The sequence below is a fragment of the Oncorhynchus tshawytscha genome, unplaced genomic scaffold, assembly GCF_018296145.1.
Source record: "Oncorhynchus tshawytscha isolate Ot180627B unplaced genomic scaffold, Otsh_v2.0 Un_contig_2871_pilon_pilon, whole genome shotgun sequence".
Classification (NCBI taxonomy): domain Eukaryota; kingdom Metazoa; phylum Chordata; class Actinopteri; order Salmoniformes; family Salmonidae; genus Oncorhynchus; species Oncorhynchus tshawytscha.
This window is the reverse complement of record NW_024609607.1, coordinates 65,323-86,386: the sequence shown is the minus strand read 5'-3', so window position 1 is coordinate 86,386 and position 21,064 is coordinate 65,323. Positions and strand designations below refer to the sequence as shown.

The window sequence follows — 21,064 nt, the reverse complement described above, 5'->3', positions numbered from 1 at the left end:
ATGATAAAACATATGCATACTCGTTTTGTCTCTACATTAACTAACAGTCCTGTCAACTGTGTTTTGCATGAATCGTTATGACGTTATAATCCCGTACATTTGCTTCCATCCTGGCATTTCTGTCCGCCATCTTTGCAGCAGCTGAGCCGGGTTACAGCCTATTCATTTAGGTACCAAACACAGGAAAATGGACTGCCTGAGGTTGTCCAATAAGAAACGCTCGTTATCGTTTTCCAGTGCAAATTGTTTGCCTACGTTTTGCTCCTGTGTGCACTAATGAATACGGATCCTGCTATGGTAACAATGTCCTTTTTTTTTGTCTTATGGCGCCCCTTACTGTCTGCAATACGTAGCTACTCACCCGCAAAGCATGCAAAGGAAAAACCAAGGAGGCCGAGATGTGATAAGTGCTAACAGGTGATAAACAGCACTGATGTTTAGGCATAGAAGCCCAAACGTATTCTCCTTTTTTATTCTTCACATTTGATCACTTTGCATCAAGGCTGACACACAGTACCACCCCAACTCAGACAACCCCAACACAGTACCACCCCAACTCAGTACCACCCCAACACAGTACCACCCCAACTCAGTACCACCCCAACACAGTACCACCCCAACACAGTACCACCCCAACACAGTACCACCCCAACACAGTACCACCCCAACACAGTACCACCCCAACACAGTACCACCCCAACTCAGTACCACCCCAACTCAGTACCACCCCAACACAGTACCACCCCAGCTCAGTACCACCCCAACTTAGACAACCTACAGGACCAGTGAGTAGCTGTATTCTGCCCAACCAAGCAAAAAGGCAGTAACTGCTCATTTGGTCGAAAATGAGTTAATGTCATTTTTGCTACATTAAATACATGCTTAATCATGTGGACAAGTATCCTGCCTCTATTGTGTTCTGGATCAAATTGGGGGTATGTTATTTTGCTTGGTAGGGCAGTATTATACACACACACACAACCACACGCACGGATGTATTATACTCACAAACACAGACACAATTATTGACAATGAAGTAAAAATGTATGCTTTTAAAATGTTTCTTATCTAAACACACACTATATTTACCACAAATGTAACACAATACATTTGCAATTCTAACAAGCTCCTTGGTATGTGACAATGCTTTTATTCAGCTCAGCTTTTTCCTTCAGTTCCTGAAAGTCCTGTTGAAAGTTGTTGAGCTGGTTCTGAGAGCCTTGGACCATGACTGTACGGGTGTGATAAAGATTCACTGTAATAACAACCTTTAAGGGACTGTCATCGACATACACTTTGACCTGTACGGCATTGTTGATGTCTCTCTCTTTAGTGTTGGGGTAGGTTTGGCGCAGGGCCCTACGCCAGGCTGCGGGGTGCGCTGTGTAGAAAACATAGTTGGTTTTGACTCTGTTCTTCAGTGCTTTTTTGTAATCCACTATCAAGAGTCTCAGGATGTTTCCTCAAGACTTCTCCCTTGTGATGTTTCCTAGCCTCAGAATCCATACCTTCAGGGTATGGGATTTCAATGGCCTGCACCACACCTAGATTGATGCTTTCTCTAGGCTTTACTCCAGGGCCCTTACGTTTTACCTTCAGTGACCGTGACAGTCCTTGTCCTGTTCTTCCAAAATCCCGGAACATTTCAAATAACGTTGTGAACTTGAAGGTTAAAAAAGATAGTAGGCTTATCTTCAGTATCTCACGTTGTTGTCTATTTAGTCCTGGGTAATTTTGTCCCTCTGTCCTAATGTTGCCTGTTGAACATCCAAAACATGCAGAGATCAGAATGTTGAAAACAGAAGTACTAACTTAGTCTCAATCCTAAAGTGCATAAAGCTCATTACAAGTGCCAACAACTGGGTGACACATAGCCTAGAGGTTAAGAGCACTGGGCCTATAATCTGAAATAGTCTGCCGTTCTGCCCTTGAGCAAGGCAGTTAACCCCAAACAACAACTGCTTCCCAGTCGCCGTGGACGTCGATGAAGGAGTTGGGTTAAATGCAGCTGAATAAATTCACTTGTGAAACTGACTATGTATCGCCTTTCCCCTTTCTCAGCCAAGGTTTATTATTATTATCGTCGTCCACTACAGAAACCAAAACTAACCATGAAAAAAATACAAGACATCATTCTCTTACCAGAAAAAAGGATGATTCAAATCGCCAAAAATCGCTGCGACTGGCAGTATGTGATTCCAACAGACGAGGTTCCTTCTGCATTTTTCAAAAACGTACAAACGCTAAATACTGTAACAGCATTGGATGGCGCCGACACGTGTCTTCCCGCGGTGTTTTGAGCGGGTGCGTATCACATGAGGATGATGCATCTTGAAAGTGACCAGTGTTTTCCATGTTATTATCATGTAATGTATCTCATGTCCCTATTCATACACAACTAACTACTACTACTACTACACATGTCTACTACTACACAGTATTTGTGTTTACTGAGTCTGCCAGATCAGAGGCAGTAGGGGGGTGGGGGTGGTTTCTTCCCCATCAGGGCACTTTGGGATGTGGTGTGTGCGTGAGTAGAGAGAGAGTGACTGATGGAGACCGTTATAGTTGGGTGGGCCATTCGCAGTGCTGTAGGTGGCACGTGCTTCAGGCAATGCTTACAGAGAATTCTGCAAGCGGACCTGCTGTTGCCACACACACACACACCAATTCACCATCCCTACTACACACACACACACACACACCAATTCACCATCCCTACTACACACACACACACCAATTCACCATCCCTACTACACACACACACCAATTCACCATCCCTACTACACACACACACACACAATTCACCATCCCTACTACACACACACACACACACACACCAATTCACCATCCCTAATACACACACACACACACACACACCAATTCACCATACCTACTACACACACACACCAATTCACCATCCCTACTACACACACACACCAATTCACCATCCCTACTACACACACACACCAATTCACCATCCCTACTACACACACACACACCAAATTCACCATCCCTACTACACACACACACACCAATTCACCATCCCTACTACACACACACACACCAATTCACCATCCCTACTACACACACACACACCAATTCACCATCCCTACTACACACACACACCAATTCACCATCCCTACTACACACACGCACACACCAATTCACCATCCCTACTACACACACACACACACCAATTCACCATCCCTACTACACACACACACACACCAATTCACCATCCCTACTACACACACACACACACCAATTCACCATCCCTACTACACACACACACACACCAATTCACCATCCCTACTACACACACACACACACCAATTCACCATCCCTACTACACACACACAAATTCACCATCCCTACTACACACACACACCAATTCACCATCCCTACTACACACACACACAAATTCACCATCCCTACTACACACACACCAGTGACCATCACTTCTAGCCATTTCCCAGAGGATATTATAATCTGGTTGTCAATCTTTACCAGGGTTAATTAGAATTTAAGACACCCAATTCAGGAAGTGATTTTTAAATGAAAAGCTTCTCCTCTTTCATTTATTCAGAAGTCATCTTGAACTATCTGACTTTAATTCGAAATGACCCCAACCTTGAACTTTACTATACCCATTTACAATGGGCAGAAACCCAAACTCACACATCCTAGTCAGTTAAACATTTACAGAAGGCTTTATTTTCATTTCCTTAATCCAACATCTCACAGAACAGCTGGACATGTCCCCATAATGGGCCCTGGGTATTCTACCCTAGCCTGGTTTGGTTAGCTATCAAATTCACTGATGTGTGAAGTACAGTTTTCCACTCTGTCTGTGTGTACACATCTAACAGATCTGTCTGTGTGTACACATCTAACAGAGCTGTCTGTGTGTACACATCTAACAGAGCTGTCTGTGTGTACACATCTAACAGAGATGTCTGTGTGTACACATCTAACAGATGTACACATCTAACAACGCTGTCTGTGTGTACACATCTAACAGAGATGTCTGTGTGTACACATCTAACAGAGATGTCTGTGTGTACACATCTAACAGCGCTGTCTGTGTGTACACATCTAACAGCGCTGTCTGTGTGTACACATCTAACAGAGCTGTCAAACATTAGGCACCAAGACAGAGTTAGAAGGTAGGGTGACTGGTGCTGTGTTTTCTCTAAACCGATTTAAAAACACCCCTCTTCTAACAAGTCTTTTCTTTCTCACGTAGCAACACACACAAAACAAACACAGATATTCCTAGTCATACACACAACTCTTTCATATGTTATTATATCCTCCAAAGAAGCACTCTGAAACCCCCCAACTCAGAGCACCCTTTCCCAGCCACGAGCAGAGCAACAGCCCCTTACCTTTTTGGAGTCCTGGAGGAGACGAGGTACTGTGGACTGGAGTCCTGGAGGAGACGAGGTACTGTGGACTGGAGCTCTGGAGGAGACGAGGTACTGTGGACTGGAGCTCTGGAGGAGACGAGGTACTGTGGACTGGAGCTCTGGAGGAGACGAGGTACTGTGGACTGGAGCTCTGGAGGAGACGAGGTACTGTGGACTGGAGCTCTGGAGGAGACGAGGTACTGTGGACTGGAGCCCTGGAGGAGACGAGGTACTGTGGACTGGAGCCCTGGAGGAGACGAGGTACTGTGGACTGGAGCCCTGGAGGAGACGAGGTACGTGGATTGATGGCAGCATTCGTGTGAAACTGAAGGCACGAACCACTGCTTTTAATCAGGGCAAGGTGTCTGGTAACATGGCTGAATACAAACAGTGCAGCTATTCCCTCCGCAAGGCTATCAAACAAGCTAAGCGCCAGTACAGAGACAAAGTAGAATCTCAATTCAACGGCTCAGACACAAGAGGTATGTGGCAGGGTCTACAGTCAATCACGGACTACAGGAAGAAACCCAGCCCAGTCACGGACCAGGATGTCTTGCTCCCAGGCAGACTAAATAACTTTTTTGCCCGCTTTGAGGACAATACAGTGCCACTGACACGGCCTGCAACGGAAACATGCGGTCTCTCCTTCACTGCAGCCGAAGTGAGTAAGACATTTAAACGTGTTAACCCTCGCAAGGCTGCAGGCCCAGACGGCATCCCCAGCCGCGCCCTCAGAGCATGCGCAGACCAGCTGGCCGGTGTGTTTACGGACATATTCAATCAATCCCTATACCAGTCTGCTGTTCCCACATGCTTCAAGAGGGCCACCATTGTTCCTGTTCCCAAGAAAGCTAAGGTAACTGAGCTAAACGACTACCGCCCCGTAGCACTCACATCCGTCATCATGAAGTGCTTTGAGAGACTAGTCAAGGACCATATCACCTCCACCCTACCTGACACCCTTGACCCACTCCAATTTGCTTACCGCCCAAATAGGTCCACAGACGATGCAATCTCAACCACACTGCACACTGCCCTAACCCATCTGGACAAGAGGAATACCTATGTGAGAATGCTGTTCATCGACTACAGCTCGGCATTCAACACCATAGTACCCTCCAAGCTCGTCATCAAGCTCGAGACCCTGGGTCTCGACCCCGCCCTGTGCAACTGGGTACTGGACTTCCTGACGGGCCGCCCCCAGGTGGTGAGGGTAGGCAACAACATCTCCTCCCCGCTGATCCTCAACACTGGGGCCCCACAAGGGTGCATTCTGAGCCCTCTCCTGTACTCCCTGTTCACCCACGACTGCGTGGCCATGCACGCCTCCAACTCAATCATCAAGTTTGCGGACGACACAACAGTGGTAGGCTTGATTACCAACAACGACGAGACGGCCTACAGGGAGGAGGTGAGGGCCCTCGGAGTGTGGTGTCAGGAAAATAACCTCACACTCAACGTCAACAAAACTAAGGAGATGATTGTGGACTTCAGGAAACAGCAGAGGGAACACCCCCATCCACATCGATGGAACAGTAGTGGAGAGGGTAGCAAGTTTTAAGTTCCTCGGCATACACATCACAGACAAACTGAATTGGTCCACTCACACAGACAGCATCGTGAGGAAGGCGCAGCAGCGCCTCTTCAACCTCAGGAGGCTGAAGAAATTCGGCTTGTCACCAAAAGCACTCACAAACTTCTACAGATGCACAATCGAGAGCATCCTGGCGGGCTGTATCACCGCCTGGTATGGCAACTGCACCGCCCTCAACCGTAAGGCTCTCCAGAGGGTAGTGAGGTCTGCACAACGCATCACCGGGGGCAAACTACCTGCCCTCCAGGACACCTACACCACCCGATGCTACAGGAAGGCCATAAAGATCATCAAGGACATCAACCACCCGAGCCACTGCCTGTTCACCCCGCTGCCATCCAGAAGGCGAGGTCAGTACAGGTGCATCAAAGCTGGGACCGAGAGACTGAAAAACAGCTTCTATCTCAAGGCCATCAGACTGTTAAACAGCCACCACTAACATTGAGTGGCTACTGCCAACACACTGTCAATGACACTGACTCTACTCCAGCCACTTTAATCATGGGAATCGATGGGAAATGATGTAAATATATCACTAGCCACTTTAAACAATGCTACCTTATATAATGTTACTTACCCTACATTGTTCATCTCATATGCATACGTTGATACTGTACTCTATATCATCGACTGCATCCTTATGTAATACATGTATCACTAGCCACTTTAACTATGCCACTTGGTTTACATACTTATCTCATATGTATATACTGTACTCGATATCATCTACTGTATCTTGCCTATGCTGCTCTGTACCATCACTCATTCATATATCCTTATGTACATATTCTTTATCCCCTTACACTGTGTATGACAGTAGTTTTTTTGGAATTGTTAGTTAGATTACTTGCTCGTTATTACTGCATTGTCGGAACTAGAAGCACAAGCATTTCGCTACACTCGCATTAACATCTGCTAACCATGTGTATGTGACAAATAAAATTTGATTTGATTTGATTTGATTTTACTGTGGACTGGAGTCCTGGAGGAGACTGGGTACTGTGGACTGGAGTCCTGGAGGAGACTGGGTACTGTGGACTGGAGTCCTGGAGGAGACTGGGTACTGTGGACTGGAGTCCTGGAGGAGACGAGGTACTGTGGACTGGAGCCCTGGAGGAGACGCGGTACTGCGGACTGTGTGGAGCTAAAGATCAGAGCTGCTACTCCAGACAGAGAGAGAGAAGGCCTACATCCCACACCTAGATCTTCTGCACATATTCTGTCAGATCTGGGCCCTAACAGTAAACATCAGTAAGATAAAAAATAATGTTGTTCCAAAAAATGTCCAGTTGCCAGGACCACAAATATAAATTCCATCTAGACACCATTGCCCTAGAGCACACAAAAACCTATACATCCCTCGGCCTAAACAAAGCTGTGAACGAGCTGAGAGACAAGGCATGAAGCTCCTTCTATGCCATCAAAAGGAACATACAATTTGACATACCAATGAGGATCTGGCTATGAATACTTTAAACCAGTCATAAAACCCATTGCCCTTTATGGTTGTGAGGTCTGGGGTCCGCTCACCAACCAATAATTCACAAAATGGGACAAACACCAAATTGAGAGGCTGCATGCAGAATTCTGCAAAAATATCCTCTGTGCACACTGCCCACAAAATGAGGTGGAAACTGAGCTGCACTTCCTAACCTCCTGCCCAATGTATGAGCAAATTAGAGACACATATTTCCCTCAGATTACACAGACCCACAAAGAATTTGAAAACAAACCCAAATTTGATAAACTCCCATATCTATTGGATGAAATACAACAGTGTGTCATCACAGCAGCAAGATGTGTGACCTGTTGCCACGAGAAAAGGTCAACCAGTGAAGAACAAACACCATGGTAAACCCAACACATATACGTTGATTTATTTTCCCTTTTGTACTTGAACCATTTGCACATTGTTACAACACTGTATATAGACATAATATGACATGTGTAATGTCTTTATTCTTTTGGAACTTTTGTGAGTGCAATGTTTATTGTTTGTTTCACATTTGTTTATTATCTACTTTACTTGCTTTGACAATGTTAACATGTTTCCCATGCCAATAAAGCCCTTAAATTGAAATTGAATTGAAAAATTGAGAGAGAGAGAGAGAGAGAGAGAGAGAGAGAGACAGAGAGAGAGAGAGAGAGAGAGAGAGAGAGAGAGAGAGAGAGAGAGAGAGACAGAGAGAGAGAGAGAGAGAGAGAGAGAGAGAGACAGAGAGAGAGAGAGCGAGAGAGAGAGAGAGACAGAGAGAGAGACAGAGAGAGAGACAGAGAGAGAGAGAGAGAGAGAGAGAGAGAGAGAGAGAGAGAGAGAGAGCGAGAGCGAGAGAGACAGAGAGAGAGACAGAGACAGAGACAGAGACAGAGACAGAGAGAGAGAGAGAGAGACAGAGAGAGACAGAGAGAGACAGAGAGAGAGAGAGAGAGACAGAGAGAGAGAGAGAGAGAGAGAGAGAGAGAGAATGCACACAGATGTGAGGCAGATGGGAAAACCTGATCTTACATGACTGAATAGAACACAAGCCTGATGGACAATAACTACTCCCATTGGTCACTCACTAGTTCCAGTGTAATTGCATCATCACTGTGTGGCACAGCCCAGTGAAACAGGAAATTCCCCTCACACCAGTAGTGTTTCCCAAATGACAATGCGTAGTACACTATCTGGGCAACAGGGTGTAATTTGGGACACAGCCCTGAAGACTCTGATTCCCATCAATAGACCAGAGACCTATGACTCCGTTAAAGGGCTTTAAAGTGGAGAATTGGAGGGGTGTGAATATGCTTGTGTGTGTGTGGGTGTGCATGTATGTTTCTGGGAAAAAAACACAGGGGCCACTGTCATGTTAAAAGTTCAAATTATTATTGACATTATTAAAACAATTATTATTCATCAATTAAAGTGGCAATCCTTAGTTGCGACATCTATTTTTGGACATATAAATGGGTATATAAATGTAGTTAGCACACCTAACATAGGCCTATATTCAGATGAATACATTTGAAAAAATGTGTGTGTGTGTGTGTTCCTCCATTCACCATTTGTTGTTGCCTGATCATTCATTTGGAACCTTGGGGCATTATCGCGTGTCCAGTTACACAGTGTTTCCTTGGAAACAGGTCACCTGGCAACGCAGCGCAAATATAAAACATGTGATTCTTCACTTCCCCTGTGTGGCTCTTGTTATGCTGCGACTCCGTTAACTACAACCCTGTGTGGCTCTTGTTATGCTGCGACTCCGTTAACTACAACCCTGTGTGGCTCTTGTTATGCTGCGACTCCGTTAACTACAACCCTGTGTGGCTCTTGTTATGCTGCGACTCCGTTAACTACAACCCTGTGTGGCTCTTGTTATGCTGCGACTCCTCCGTTAACTACGTCGGGTCGCAGTGTTTTTAATATCAGGTATCACCAATTCGCCACAAAATGTCTTCAGAAGTTTTAGTGGCCAGACATAATTTCGACAGCAGGTCAGTTGCCCAAGCAGGCGAGCCGTTCCCTCCAGACGCAGAGGCCACATTCAAGGAGGGCTTCTATCCCTCCTCCGGCTTGGCTACGGCGGGGTACCGTTCATCCAAGTACAGCCCGGAGGAATGGCACATCAATAACTTCTCTACCCTTCACCAGGCCGCTACTGACCGAAACAACGCCGAGAGGATTTGCCATGAGTCCAAAATACTGTATCAAGAAACCGAGGCCGGGACTCTGCGCACCCAAGCTGAGGGGACGCGGCACCTGGGAGAGAGACTGCAGCATATCCACTTCTGGAAGTCGGAGCTGCAGCGGCACATCGAGAAGCTGGTGGCCGAGACAGACCTCCTCCTGGGGCAGAAGAGAAGGCTGTTGAAGGCGCTGGACGCCACCGAGATCCCGTTCGCCATCGCCACGGATAACCTAACCTGTCGGGAACGGCGGCTGGGTCCCGACCTGGTTAAAGACGGCGTAGAGGAGGAGCTGCTTAAGGTGATTAAAACAATAACATCGACTTGTCTTTGCTCAAGTCGAAATACTTGTATCATTACTAAATGTTGCCTAGACGTTATTTCACTAGAAACCAATCTGAAAATAAGGTGATGGTTGTGTTTGTGTACCGCAGGAGGTGGAGTTGATCAGGAGCATCCAGGCTCTGTTGAAGAGAACGCTGAGTCAGGCTGTCAATCAAATCAAGTGAGCGTCACAATTAGTGTCACAATGAATATTTTAGATGCATCAGCAGTAACTACATACATGGTTTATTTATAAGATCCTCTCTTTTCATTTGATTGTGTAATCACACATTTCCACACACTAGTCTAGGAAAGGCCTAAAGGACGACAGCTGAGCTGGGTTGTAAGCCTATTCATTAAGACTACATCTGAGCTGGGTTGTAGCCTATTCATTAAGACTACAGCTGAGCTGGGTTGTAGCCTATTCATTAAGACTACAGCTGAGCTGGGTTGTAGCCTATTCATTAAGACTACAGCTGAGCTGGGTTGTAGCCTATTCATTAAGACTACAGCTGAGCTGGGTTGTAGCCTATTCATTAAGACTACAACTGAGCTGGGTTGTAGCCTATTCATTAAGACTACAGCTGAGCTGGGTTGTAGCCTATTCATTAAGACTACAGCTGAGCTGGGTTGTAGCCTATTCATTAAGACTACAGCTGAGCTGGGTTGTAGCCTATTCATTAAGACTACAGCTGAGCTGGGTTGTAGCCTATTCATTAAGACTACAGCTGAGCTGGGTTGTAGCCTATTCATTAAGACTACAGTGAGCTGGGTGTAGCCTATTCATTAAGACCTATTCAGCCTATTCATTAAGACTACAGCTGAGCTGGGTTGTAGCCTATTCATTAAGACTACAGCTGAGCTGGGTTGTAGCCTATTCATTAAGACTACAGCTGAGCTGGGTTGTAGCCTATTCATTAAGACTAAAGCTGAGCTGGGTTGTAGCCTGTTCATTAAGACTACAGCTGAGCTGGGTTGTAGCCTATTCATTAAGACTACAGCTGAGCTGGGTTGTAGCCTATTCATTAAGACTACAGCTGAGCTGGGTTGTAGCCTATTCATTAAGACTACAGCTGAGCTGGGTTGTAGCCTATTCATTAAGACTACAGCTGAGCTGGGTTGTAGCCTGTTCATTAAGACTACAGCTGAGCTGGGTTGTAGCCTATTCATTAAGACTAAAGCAGCTGGGCTGAGCTGGGTTGTAGCCTATTCATTAAGACTACAGCTGAGCTGGGTTGTAGCCTATTCATTAAGACTACAGCTGAGCTGGGTTGTAGCCTATTCATTAAGACTACAGCTGAGCTGGGTTGTAGCCTATTCATTAAGACTAAAGCTGAGCTGGGTTGTAGCCTATTCATTAAGACTAAAGCTGAGCTGGGTTGTAGCCTATTCATTAAGACTACAGCTGAGCTGGGTTGTTCATTAAGCCTAGCTTCATTAAGACTACAGCTGAGCTGGGTTGTAGCCTATTCATTAAGACTAAAGGCTTGGGTTGTAGCCTATTCATTAAGACTAAAGCTGAGCTGGGTTGTAGCCTATTCATTAAGACTAAAGCTGAGCTGGGTTGTAGCCTATTCATTAAGACTACAGCTGAGCTGGGTTGTAGCCTATTCAAAGACTACAGCTGAGCTGGGTTGTAGCCTATTCATTAAGACTAAAGCTGAGCTGGGTTGTAGCCTATTCATTAAGACTACAGCTGAGCTGGGTTGTAGCCTATTCATTAAGACTAAAGCTGAGCTGGGTTGTAGCCTTTCATTAAGACTACAGCTGAGCTGGGTTGTAGCCTATTCATTAAGACTACAGCTGAGCTGGGTTGTAGCCTATTCATTAAGACTACAGCTGAGCTGGGTTGTAGCCTGTTCATTAAGACTAAAGCTGAGCTGGACTAAAGCTGAGCTGGGTTGTAGCCTATTCATTAAGACTACAGCTGAGCTGGGTTGTAGCCTATTCATTAAGACTACAGCTGAGCTGGGTTGTAGCCTATTCATTAAGACTAAAGCTGAGCTGGGTTGTAGCCTATTCATTAAGACTAAAGCTGAGCTGGGTTGTAGCCTATTCATTAAGACTACAGCTGAGCTGGGTTGTAGCCTATTCATTAAGACTACAGCTGAGCTGGGTTGTAGCCTGTTCATTAAGACTACAGCTGAGCTGGGTTGTAGCCTATTCATTAAGACTAAAGCTGAGCTGGGTTGTAGCCTGTTCATTAAGACTACAGCTGAGCTGGGTTGTAGCCTATTCATTAAGACTACAGCTGAGCTGGGTTGTAGCCTATTCATTAAGACTAAGCTGGGTTGTAGCCTATTCATTAAGACTACAGCTGAGCTGGGTTGTAGCCTAGCCTTCATTAAGACTACAGCTGAGCTGGGTTGTAGCCTATTCATTAAGACTACAGCTGAGCTGGGTTGTAGCCTATTCATTAAGACTACAGCTGAGCTGGGTTGTAGCCTATTCATTAAGACTACAGCTGAGCTGGGTTGTGAGCCTAGCCTTCATTAAGACTACAGCTGAGCTGGGTTGTAGCCTATTCATTAAGACTACAGCTGAGCTGGGTTGTAGCCTATTCATTAAGACTACAGCTGAGCTGGGTTGTAGCCTATTCATTAAGACTACAGCTGAGCTGGGTTGTAGCCTATTCATTAAGACTACAGCTGAGCTGGGTTTGTAGCCTATTCATTAAGACTACAGCTGAGCTGGGTTGTAGCCTATTCATTAAGACTACAGCTGAGCTGGGTTGTAGCCTATTCATTAAGACTACAGCTGAGCTGGGTTGTAGCCTATTCATTAAGACTACAGCTGAGCTGGGTTGTAGCCTATTCATTAAGACTAAAGCTGAGCTGGGTTGTAGCCTATTCATTAAGACTACAGCTGAGCTGGGTTGTAGCCTATTCATTAAGACTACAGCTGAGCTGGGTTGTAGCCTATTCATTAAGACTACAGCTGAGCTGGGTTGTAGCCTATTCATTAGGCACCAAACAAAGGAAATTAGACTCAAACAGGGATGGACTACCTAAAGTTGCCCAATAAGAAACGTTCATTTTTGTTTTCCATTGCATATTGTTTGTCAAAGTTTTGCTCAGTGTGTATTAATAAATAGGACCCTGATATGGGGTACAATGTGTCCTTTGAGTTTTAGTCTTCTGGCTCCCCCTACTGTCTGGAGCACGTAGGTGCTCGCACAAACCATGCAAACCAATTGCTATTAAAAAAGTGTGCGGTGCATCAACTCTTCATTTAGCGGATTACAGTTTGAATCGGACAGCAACCAATCAAATTGTGCAAGAATTGTGTCACAAAACAGATTGCAACTTCATGCGGGAAGAGAATTACAGACGGAGGCGCAACACTTTCCAATTTTGTCCGACATTTGAATCTGCACAAAGAACGGTAAATCGTGGCTAATATAGCCGACAGTTATATATTTTATTACTTTAATAGAGTATCATGTGGGCTAAGATAATTTTAAATCAATGAGCCTCCACACAGTCAGTCAGTGCGGGAACGTGATCATTTGCACCCACACTTGAGCTACAACTGGCTAGGCAGTTGGTAGCCTAAAGCCTGCCTTACAGCAGTAACTGCTGTTCCTAAAACAAGGTTGGGCTATTGTGTACAAGCCTACATTGCCCGATTGCGCCTCATAGCGATCCTCGATAGTCGATCACTATGGGGACGGGGACTTTCTCAGGGCTACCTATGTATTTCCATGGAAAGATAACATTTATTTGGAAAGTAATAAATATATAGATATTTTAAAAAGCATTCATGATTTGCGTAAATGTAATATACTAACTATTATTCTTGTTAAAAATATGAAATGGTATTACATTTGGTGAAGAGCACATTATGACTTGTTTAGGACTCAAAACTCAAAGTGTAGGACTTGAGACTTGACTCGGACTTGCCTGTCTTGACTTGGGGCTTTACTCGGACTTGCCTGTCTTGACTTGGGACTTGACTTGAGTGCTAAGACTTGAGACTTACTTGTGACTTGTAAAACAATTACTTTGTCCCACCTCTGAATACATTCAACTGAAACGTGCCTGAAACAGTCATTGCTTTACTAACGTTGTGATTCATCCAGGCTGGATCACATCCGGCAGTGATTGGGAGTCCCAAAGGGCGGCGCACAATTGTCCCAGCGTCGTCCGGGTTTAGCCTGGGGTAGGCCGTCATTGTAAATAATAATTTGCTCTTAACTGACTTGCCTAGTTAAAGAAAGGTTAAATCATTCATTGTTTTATTGTTCCAGAGAAACATAGTTAGCACACCCAACATTTGAAAAGTGTGTGTGTGTGTTCATCCATCAATCATTTGTTTTTAGCCTTCTTGAAAATTCCTTTTGAACAGTGGGGCATTATCGTGTGTCCAGCTACTCACAGTGCTTCATTGGAAAATGGTAACCTGGCAACACATCGCAAATACAAAACATGTATTCTTAATTTCACGTCCCCTGTGTTGCTAAGGCCCATCCTCTACTCCCTGTTCACCCACGACTGCGTGGTCCCACACGACTCCAACACCATCAAGTTTGCTGACGATACAACGGTGGTAGGCCTCGTCACCGACAACAATGAGACAGCCTACCCTGGAGGCTGAGACCTGGCAGTGTGGTGCCAGGACAACAACCTCTCCCTCATCGTGGACAAGACAAAGGAGCCTATCTGGACTACAGGAAACAGGAGGGCCGAGCCTCTACAATCCACATGGATGGGGCTGTAGTGGAGACGGTCGAGAGCTTCAAGATCCTCAGTGTTCACATCACTAAGGACCCATCATGGTCCAAACACACCAACACAGAGGTGGAAAGGGCATGACAACGTCTCTTCCCCTCAGGAGGCTGAAAAGATTTGGCATGGGCCCTCAGATCCTCTAAAGGTTATACAGCTGCACCATTGAGAGCATCTTGACTGCCTGCATCACCGCTTGGTATGGCAACTGCACGGCATCCGACCGTGCTAGGCGCTACAGAGGGTAGTGCGTATGGCCCAGTACATAACTGGGGCTGAGCTCCCTGCCATCCAGGACCTCTATACCAGGCGGTGTCAGAGGAAGGCCCTAAAAATTGTCAAAGACTCCAGCCACTCTAGTCATAGACTATTCTCTCTGCTACCGCATGGCAAGCACTACCGGAGCGCCAAGTCTAGGACCAAAAGGCTCCTGAACAGCTTCTACCCCAAAGCTATTAGACTGCTGAACAGTTAATCACATGACTATTAGAGTGCTGAACAGTTAATCACATGGCTATTATACTGCTGAACAGTTAATCACATGGCTATTAGACTGCTGAACAGTTAGTCACATGACTATTATACTGCTGAACAGTTAATCACATGACTATTATACTGCTGAACAGTTAATCACATGACTATCCTCACTTCAGCTTTTCACTCCCTACCAGACCCTCATCAGACCCTCACACTGGCTTTCTGCCCCTCACTGTGTCCCACTGTGTGTGTGTGTATCAGGTGTAACAGAGATGCCAAGCAGACTCTAGAGCTGGACTGGTCTGATAAGTACCAGGCCTACAGTCTGGATGACCAGTGTGGTCGCTACAACAACATGAGTACTGACACTCAGTACCACCCCAACTCAGACAACCTACAGGACCAGTGAGTAGCTGTATAATACACACAGTACCACCCCAACTCAGTACCACCCCAACTCAGTACCACCCCAACTCAGTACCACCCCAACACAGTACCACCCCAACACAGTACCACCCCAACTCAGTACCACCCCAACTCAGACAACCTACAGGACCACCCCAACTCAGTACCACCCCAACTCGGTACTACCCCACACAGTACCACCCCAACTCAGACACCACGTTGGTGTGTGTGTGTATTAATAGTGTGTTAACATCTCCCTCCTCTCTCCCAGGCTGTGTAACCGTGATGCGTGGGTGTCTTTCACCCAGGACAACCTGTCTGTGGCTCAGCGGGAGGAGCAGGCCAGCGTGGAGCTCAGGCTGCTGGTGGAGAGGGTCCTACAGGAGACGGCTGAGGACCTGAGGGTCCAGTGCTCTAACGTAGACCAGGCCTTCAGCCAGCGCTGTCTGCAGCTCACTGAGGCCAAGACACAGCTACAGCTGCATCTCACTCAGGTGTGTTGGGGTGGGGGGGTTGGTGGAGGTGGTGTGTGTGTGTGTCGTTTCAATGGCCAAAACTCAACCCTTCCTCTAATTAAACAAAACATACAGAAATTGATGCCTACCCAGCAGGCAAAGAGAATGTTTTCATCTGAAGACCTGAAGATTTTCATGACATTCAGCGCCTTCGGAAAGTATTCAGACCCCTTCCCCTTTTTACACATTTTGTGACGTTACAGCCTTGTTCTAAAATGGATACAATTGTTTTTTTATCCTCCTCAATCTACACACAATACCCCATAATGACAAAGCGAAAACAGGTCTGATGAAACCAAGATTGAACTCTTTGGCCTGAATGCCAAGCATCACGTCTGGAGGAAACCTGGCACCATCCCTACGGTGAAGCATGGTGGTGGCAGCATGCATGCTGTGGGGATGTTTTTCAGGGGCAGGCGCAATAGTATAGTCAGGATCGAGGCAAAGATGAATGGAGCGATCCTTGATGAAAACCTGCTCCAGAGTGCTCAGGATCTCAGACGGGGACAAAGGGTCAGCTTCCAACAGAATAATAACCCTAAGCACACAGCCAAGACAACACAAGAGTGTCTTCAGGACAAGTCTCTGAATGTCCTTGAGTGTCTGGACTTGAACCTGATCGAACATCTCTGGAGAGACCTGAAAATATCTGTGCAGTGACACTCCCCATCCAACCTGACAGACCTTGAGAGGATCTGCAGAGAAGAATGGGAGAAACTCCCCAAATACAGGTGTGCCAAGCTTGTAGTCTCATACCCAAGAAGATCTGCAGAGAAGAATGGGAGAAACTCCCCAAATGCAGGTGTGCCAAGCTTGTAGTCTCATACCCAAGAAGACTCAAGGCTGTAATTGCTGCCAAAGCTTCTTCAACAAAATACTGAGTGAAGGGTCTGAATACTTTATATTTCTTTTTTTGTATAAATTTACAAAAATGTTAAAAAAATCTGTTTTTGCTTTGTCATTATTAGGTATTGTGATGTCATTATGGGGTATTGTGATGTCATTATGGGGTATTGTGATGTCAGTATGGGGTATTGTGATGTCATTATGGGGTATTGTGTCATGTCATTATGGGGTATTGTGATGTCATTATGGGGTATTGTGATGTCATTATGGGGTATTGTGATGTCACATTGATGATTATGGGGTATTATTTTATGTATTTAATCATATTTTAGAATAAGGATGTCATTATGTAACATAATTTGATGTCAAAATGTGGGCTGTAAGGAGTCAAGGGGTCTGAATACTTTCCGAAGGCACTGTATTTATCCACCCCCATTATGGGGTATTGTGATGTCATTATGGGGTATTGTGATGTCAGTAAGGTATCCAGCTGAGGCTGGAATGCAGAGAATGAACTCAACACTGTGTGTGTGTGTGTGATGTCTGAACTCAACACTGTGTGTGTGTGTGATGTCATTATTGTGATGTCATTATGTGTGTGTGATGTTTATTGTGTGTGTGTGTGGAAGTGAGTGTGTGTGTGTGAAGTGTGGTGTGTGTGGAATGTTGTGTGTGTGTGTGTGTGTAGATCCTGGATCAGATCGGGGCCCAGGAGAGGAACATTGTGTCTCTTCAGCAGGCTCTGTATGATAAAGAGGCCCCTCTGAGAGTGGCTCAGTCCCGGCTGCACCAACGCTCACACAGACCCCACATGGAGCTCTGTAGGGACAACCCACAATTCAGGTACACACACACACAGAGATGCAAGCCAGTAAGCACTCACACGGACATACACACAAACACACACCCAAACCTATCTGTCTATCGCACTCTCTCTCCCATCTTTCACAAACACCTACACTGGTATGACAAGCTCCTTTCCTTCCCCTCTCTCTTTCTCTCTCTCTCTCTCTCTTTCGGTCTCTCTTCCCGTCCCTCTATCCTCTCTGTCGCTCTCTTTCTCTCTCCTTGTGCTCCCCCTCCCCCTCCTTTCTATCTCTCCTCCCTCTTTCCCCTCTCTCTCTCTCTGTCTCCAGCCTGGTGGGCGAGGCAGGTCAGATCTCCCAGACCATGTCATCCCTGCAGCAGCAGCTGTCTGCAGCGCGGAGCTCCCTGTCCCACCTGGAGGAGTCCCGCATGGTGCTGGAGAAGGACATCGGCTGTAAGACCCACAGCCTGCTCATCGACAGGGACAAGTGCATGTCCCACCGCACCCGCTACCCCACCATCATAGCCCTGTCTGGGTACTGAAGAGAGAGAGAGAGAGACAGGGGGATGTGTGTGTGTGTGAGAGAGATCAAGTCTGTATTAGTGACTAGTGCAACATTTGCTTGGTGTTTCCAGTTGTGCTGTGTCAATCAATAAAGGCTTGTCTGTCACAGCTGACTGATCACTAGACACTCGTCTAAGAGTGTACACTAAAGCAGTAAGATACTCCCTTCCCTCTGCCCTCGATCACTCCCCTTCATGTATCTGACATGTAACCCAGGGCAACCCAAACTTCTTCCTACAGATCAACGGTCCTGTAGGTTTACACTCCAACCCTGTTCCTACAGTCTACTGTCCTGTAGGTTTACACTCCAACCCTGTTCCTACAGATCTACTGTCCTGTAGGTTTACACTCCAACCCTGTTCCTACAGATCTACTGTCCTGTAGGTTTACACTCCAACCCTGTTCCTACAGATCTACTGTCCTGTAGGTTTACACTCCAACCCTGTTCCTACAGATCAACTGTCCTATAGGTTTACACTCCAACCCTGTTCCTACAGTCTACCGTCCTGTAGGTTTACACTCCAACCCTGTTCCTACAGTCTACTGTCCTGTAGGTTTACACTCCAACCCTGTTCCTACAGATCTACTGTCCTGTAGGTTTACACTCCAACCCTGTTCCTACAGATCTACTGTCCTGTAGGTTTACACTCCAACCCTGTTCCTACAGATCTACTGTCCTGTAGGTTTACACTCCAACCCTGTTCCTGTCTACTGTCCTGTAGGTTTACACCCTCCAACCCTGTTCCTAACCCTGTTCCTAGATCAACTGTCCTGTAGGTTTACACTCCAACCCTGTTCCTACAGATCTACTGTCCTGTAGGTTTACACTCCAACCCTGTTCCTACAGATCAACTAGGTTTACACTGTCCTGTCTAGGTTTACACTCCAACCCTGTTCCTACAGATCAACTGTCCTGTAGGTTTACACTCCAACCCTGTTCCTACAGATCTACTGTCCTGTAGGTTTACACTCCAACCCTGTTCCTACAGATCTTGTCCTGTAGGTTTACACTCCAACCCTGTTCCTACAGATCACTGTCCTGTAGGTTTACACTAACCCTGTTCCTACAGATCTACTGTCCTGGGTTTACTTGTTCCTACAGCTACTTCCTGTAGAACACTCAGGTGTTCCTAGGAGATCTAGGTTGGACTGAAAACCAACAGGAAGAGGGTTGGACTGAAAACCTACAGGATGGTAGATCCCCAGGAAGAGAGTTGGACTGAAAACCTACAGGATGGTAGATCCCCAGGAAGAGAGTTGGACTGAAAACCTACAGGATGGTAGATCCCCAGGAAGAGAGTTGGACTGAAAACCTACAGGATGGTAGATCTTCAGGAAGAGAGTTGGGCAGCCCTGGTCTAATTTCTGCCATCTTGCTTTCACACATCCAGTCCTATCAGATCTGTGAGTGAGGACAGAGGGGAGGGAACATCTTCCTGGGCCTGTATCCCAACTGGCACAATATTCCCATAAGGCTCTGGTCTAAAGAAGTGCACCATATAGGGCTCTGGTCTAAAGTAGTACACTATATAGGGAATAGGGCTCTGGTTAAAAGAAGTGCACTATATAGGGAAGAGGGCTCTGGTCTAAAGAAGTGCACTATATAGGGAATAGGGCTCTGGTTAAAAGAAGTGCACTATATAGAGAATAGGGCTCTGGTGAAAAGAAGTGCACTATATAGAGAATAGGGCTCTGGTCTAAAGAAGTGCACTATATAGGGAATAGGGCTCTGGTCTAAAGAAGTGCACCATATAGGGCTCTGGTCTAAAGAAGTGCACTATATAGGAATAGGGCTCTGGTCTAAAGTAGTGCTGGTCTGGTCTAAAATAGGGCTCTGGTCTAAAGAAGTGCACTATATAGAGGAATAGGGCTCTGGTCTAAAGAAGTGCACTATATAGGGCTCTGGTCTAAAGAAGTGCACTATATAGGGAATAGGGCTCTGGTCACTAAAGGTGCAATAGGGCTCTGGTCTAAAGTGTGCACTATATAGGGAATAGGGCTCTGGTCTAAAGTAGTGCACTATATAGGGAATAGGGCTCTGGTTAAAAGAAGTGCACTATATAGAGAATAGGGCTCTGGTCTAAAGAAGTGCACCATATAGGGCTCTGGTCTAAAGTAGTGCACTATATAGGGAATAGGGCTCTGGTTAAAAGAAGTGCACTATATAGAGAATAGGGCTCTGGTTTAAAGTAGTGCACTATATAGGGAATAGGGCACTGGTCTAAAGTAGTGCACTATATAGAGAATAGGGCTCTGGTCTAAAGTAGTGCACTATATAGAGAATAGGGCTCTGGTCTAAAGTAGTGCACTATATAGGGCTCTGGTCTAAAGTAGTGCACTATATAGGGAATAGGGCTCTGGTTAAAAGAAGTGCACTATATAGAGAATAGGGCTCTGGTTAAATGAAGTGCACTATATAGAGAATAGGGCTCTGGTTAAAAGAAGTGCACTATGTAGAGAATAGGGCTCTGGTCTAAAGTAGTGCACTATATAGGGCTCTGGTCTAAAGTAGTGCACTATATAGAGAATAGGGCTCTGGTTAAAAGAAGTGCACTATATAGAGAATAGGGCTCTGGTTAAATGAAGTGCACTATATAGAGAATAGGGCTCTGGTTAAAAGAAGTGCACTATATAGGGAATAGGGTGCAATTTGGTGTAACCACTCTGCATTAAATGTGAAATGAAGGGAACCTGAAAGAAAGCGTATGCATGTATTCCTAGGTAAA

The 21,064-nt window shown here is 45.8% G+C and overlaps 1 protein-coding gene across 1 annotated transcript; it reads left to right on the top strand.

Moving 5' to 3' along the window:
* Positions 1-9,146: 9,146 nt before the first annotated feature.
* Positions 9,147-18,444, top strand: tekt4 (tektin 4). Its single transcript, XM_042316240.1, has 6 exons — positions 9,147-9,973; positions 10,107-10,177; positions 15,462-15,605; positions 15,877-16,099; positions 17,655-17,809; positions 18,103-18,444. Exons 1-6 carry the CDS (start codon positions 9,437-9,439, stop codon positions 18,314-18,316), a joined length of 1,344 nt encoding a protein of 447 aa, XP_042172174.1. The 5' UTR covers positions 9,147-9,436; the 3' UTR covers positions 18,317-18,444.
* Positions 18,445-21,064: the final 2,620 nt, after the last annotated feature.

What these genes read in the sequence shown, in the direction of transcription:
- tekt4 (XM_042316240.1), top strand. Translation starts at nt 9,437, where the DNA reads ATGTCTTCAGAAGTTTTAGTGGCCAGACATAATTTCGACAGCAGGTCA. An exon ending in TAGAGGAGGAGCTGCTTAAG is followed by an intron (nt 9,974 to 10,106) that starts GTGATTAAAACA and finishes TGTGTACCGCAG; the next exon opens with GAGGTGGAGTTGATCAGGAG. An exon ending in AGGGACAACCCACAATTCAG is followed by an intron (nt 17,810 to 18,102) that starts GTACACACACAC and finishes CTCTGTCTCCAG; the next exon opens with CCTGGTGGGCGAGGCAGGTC.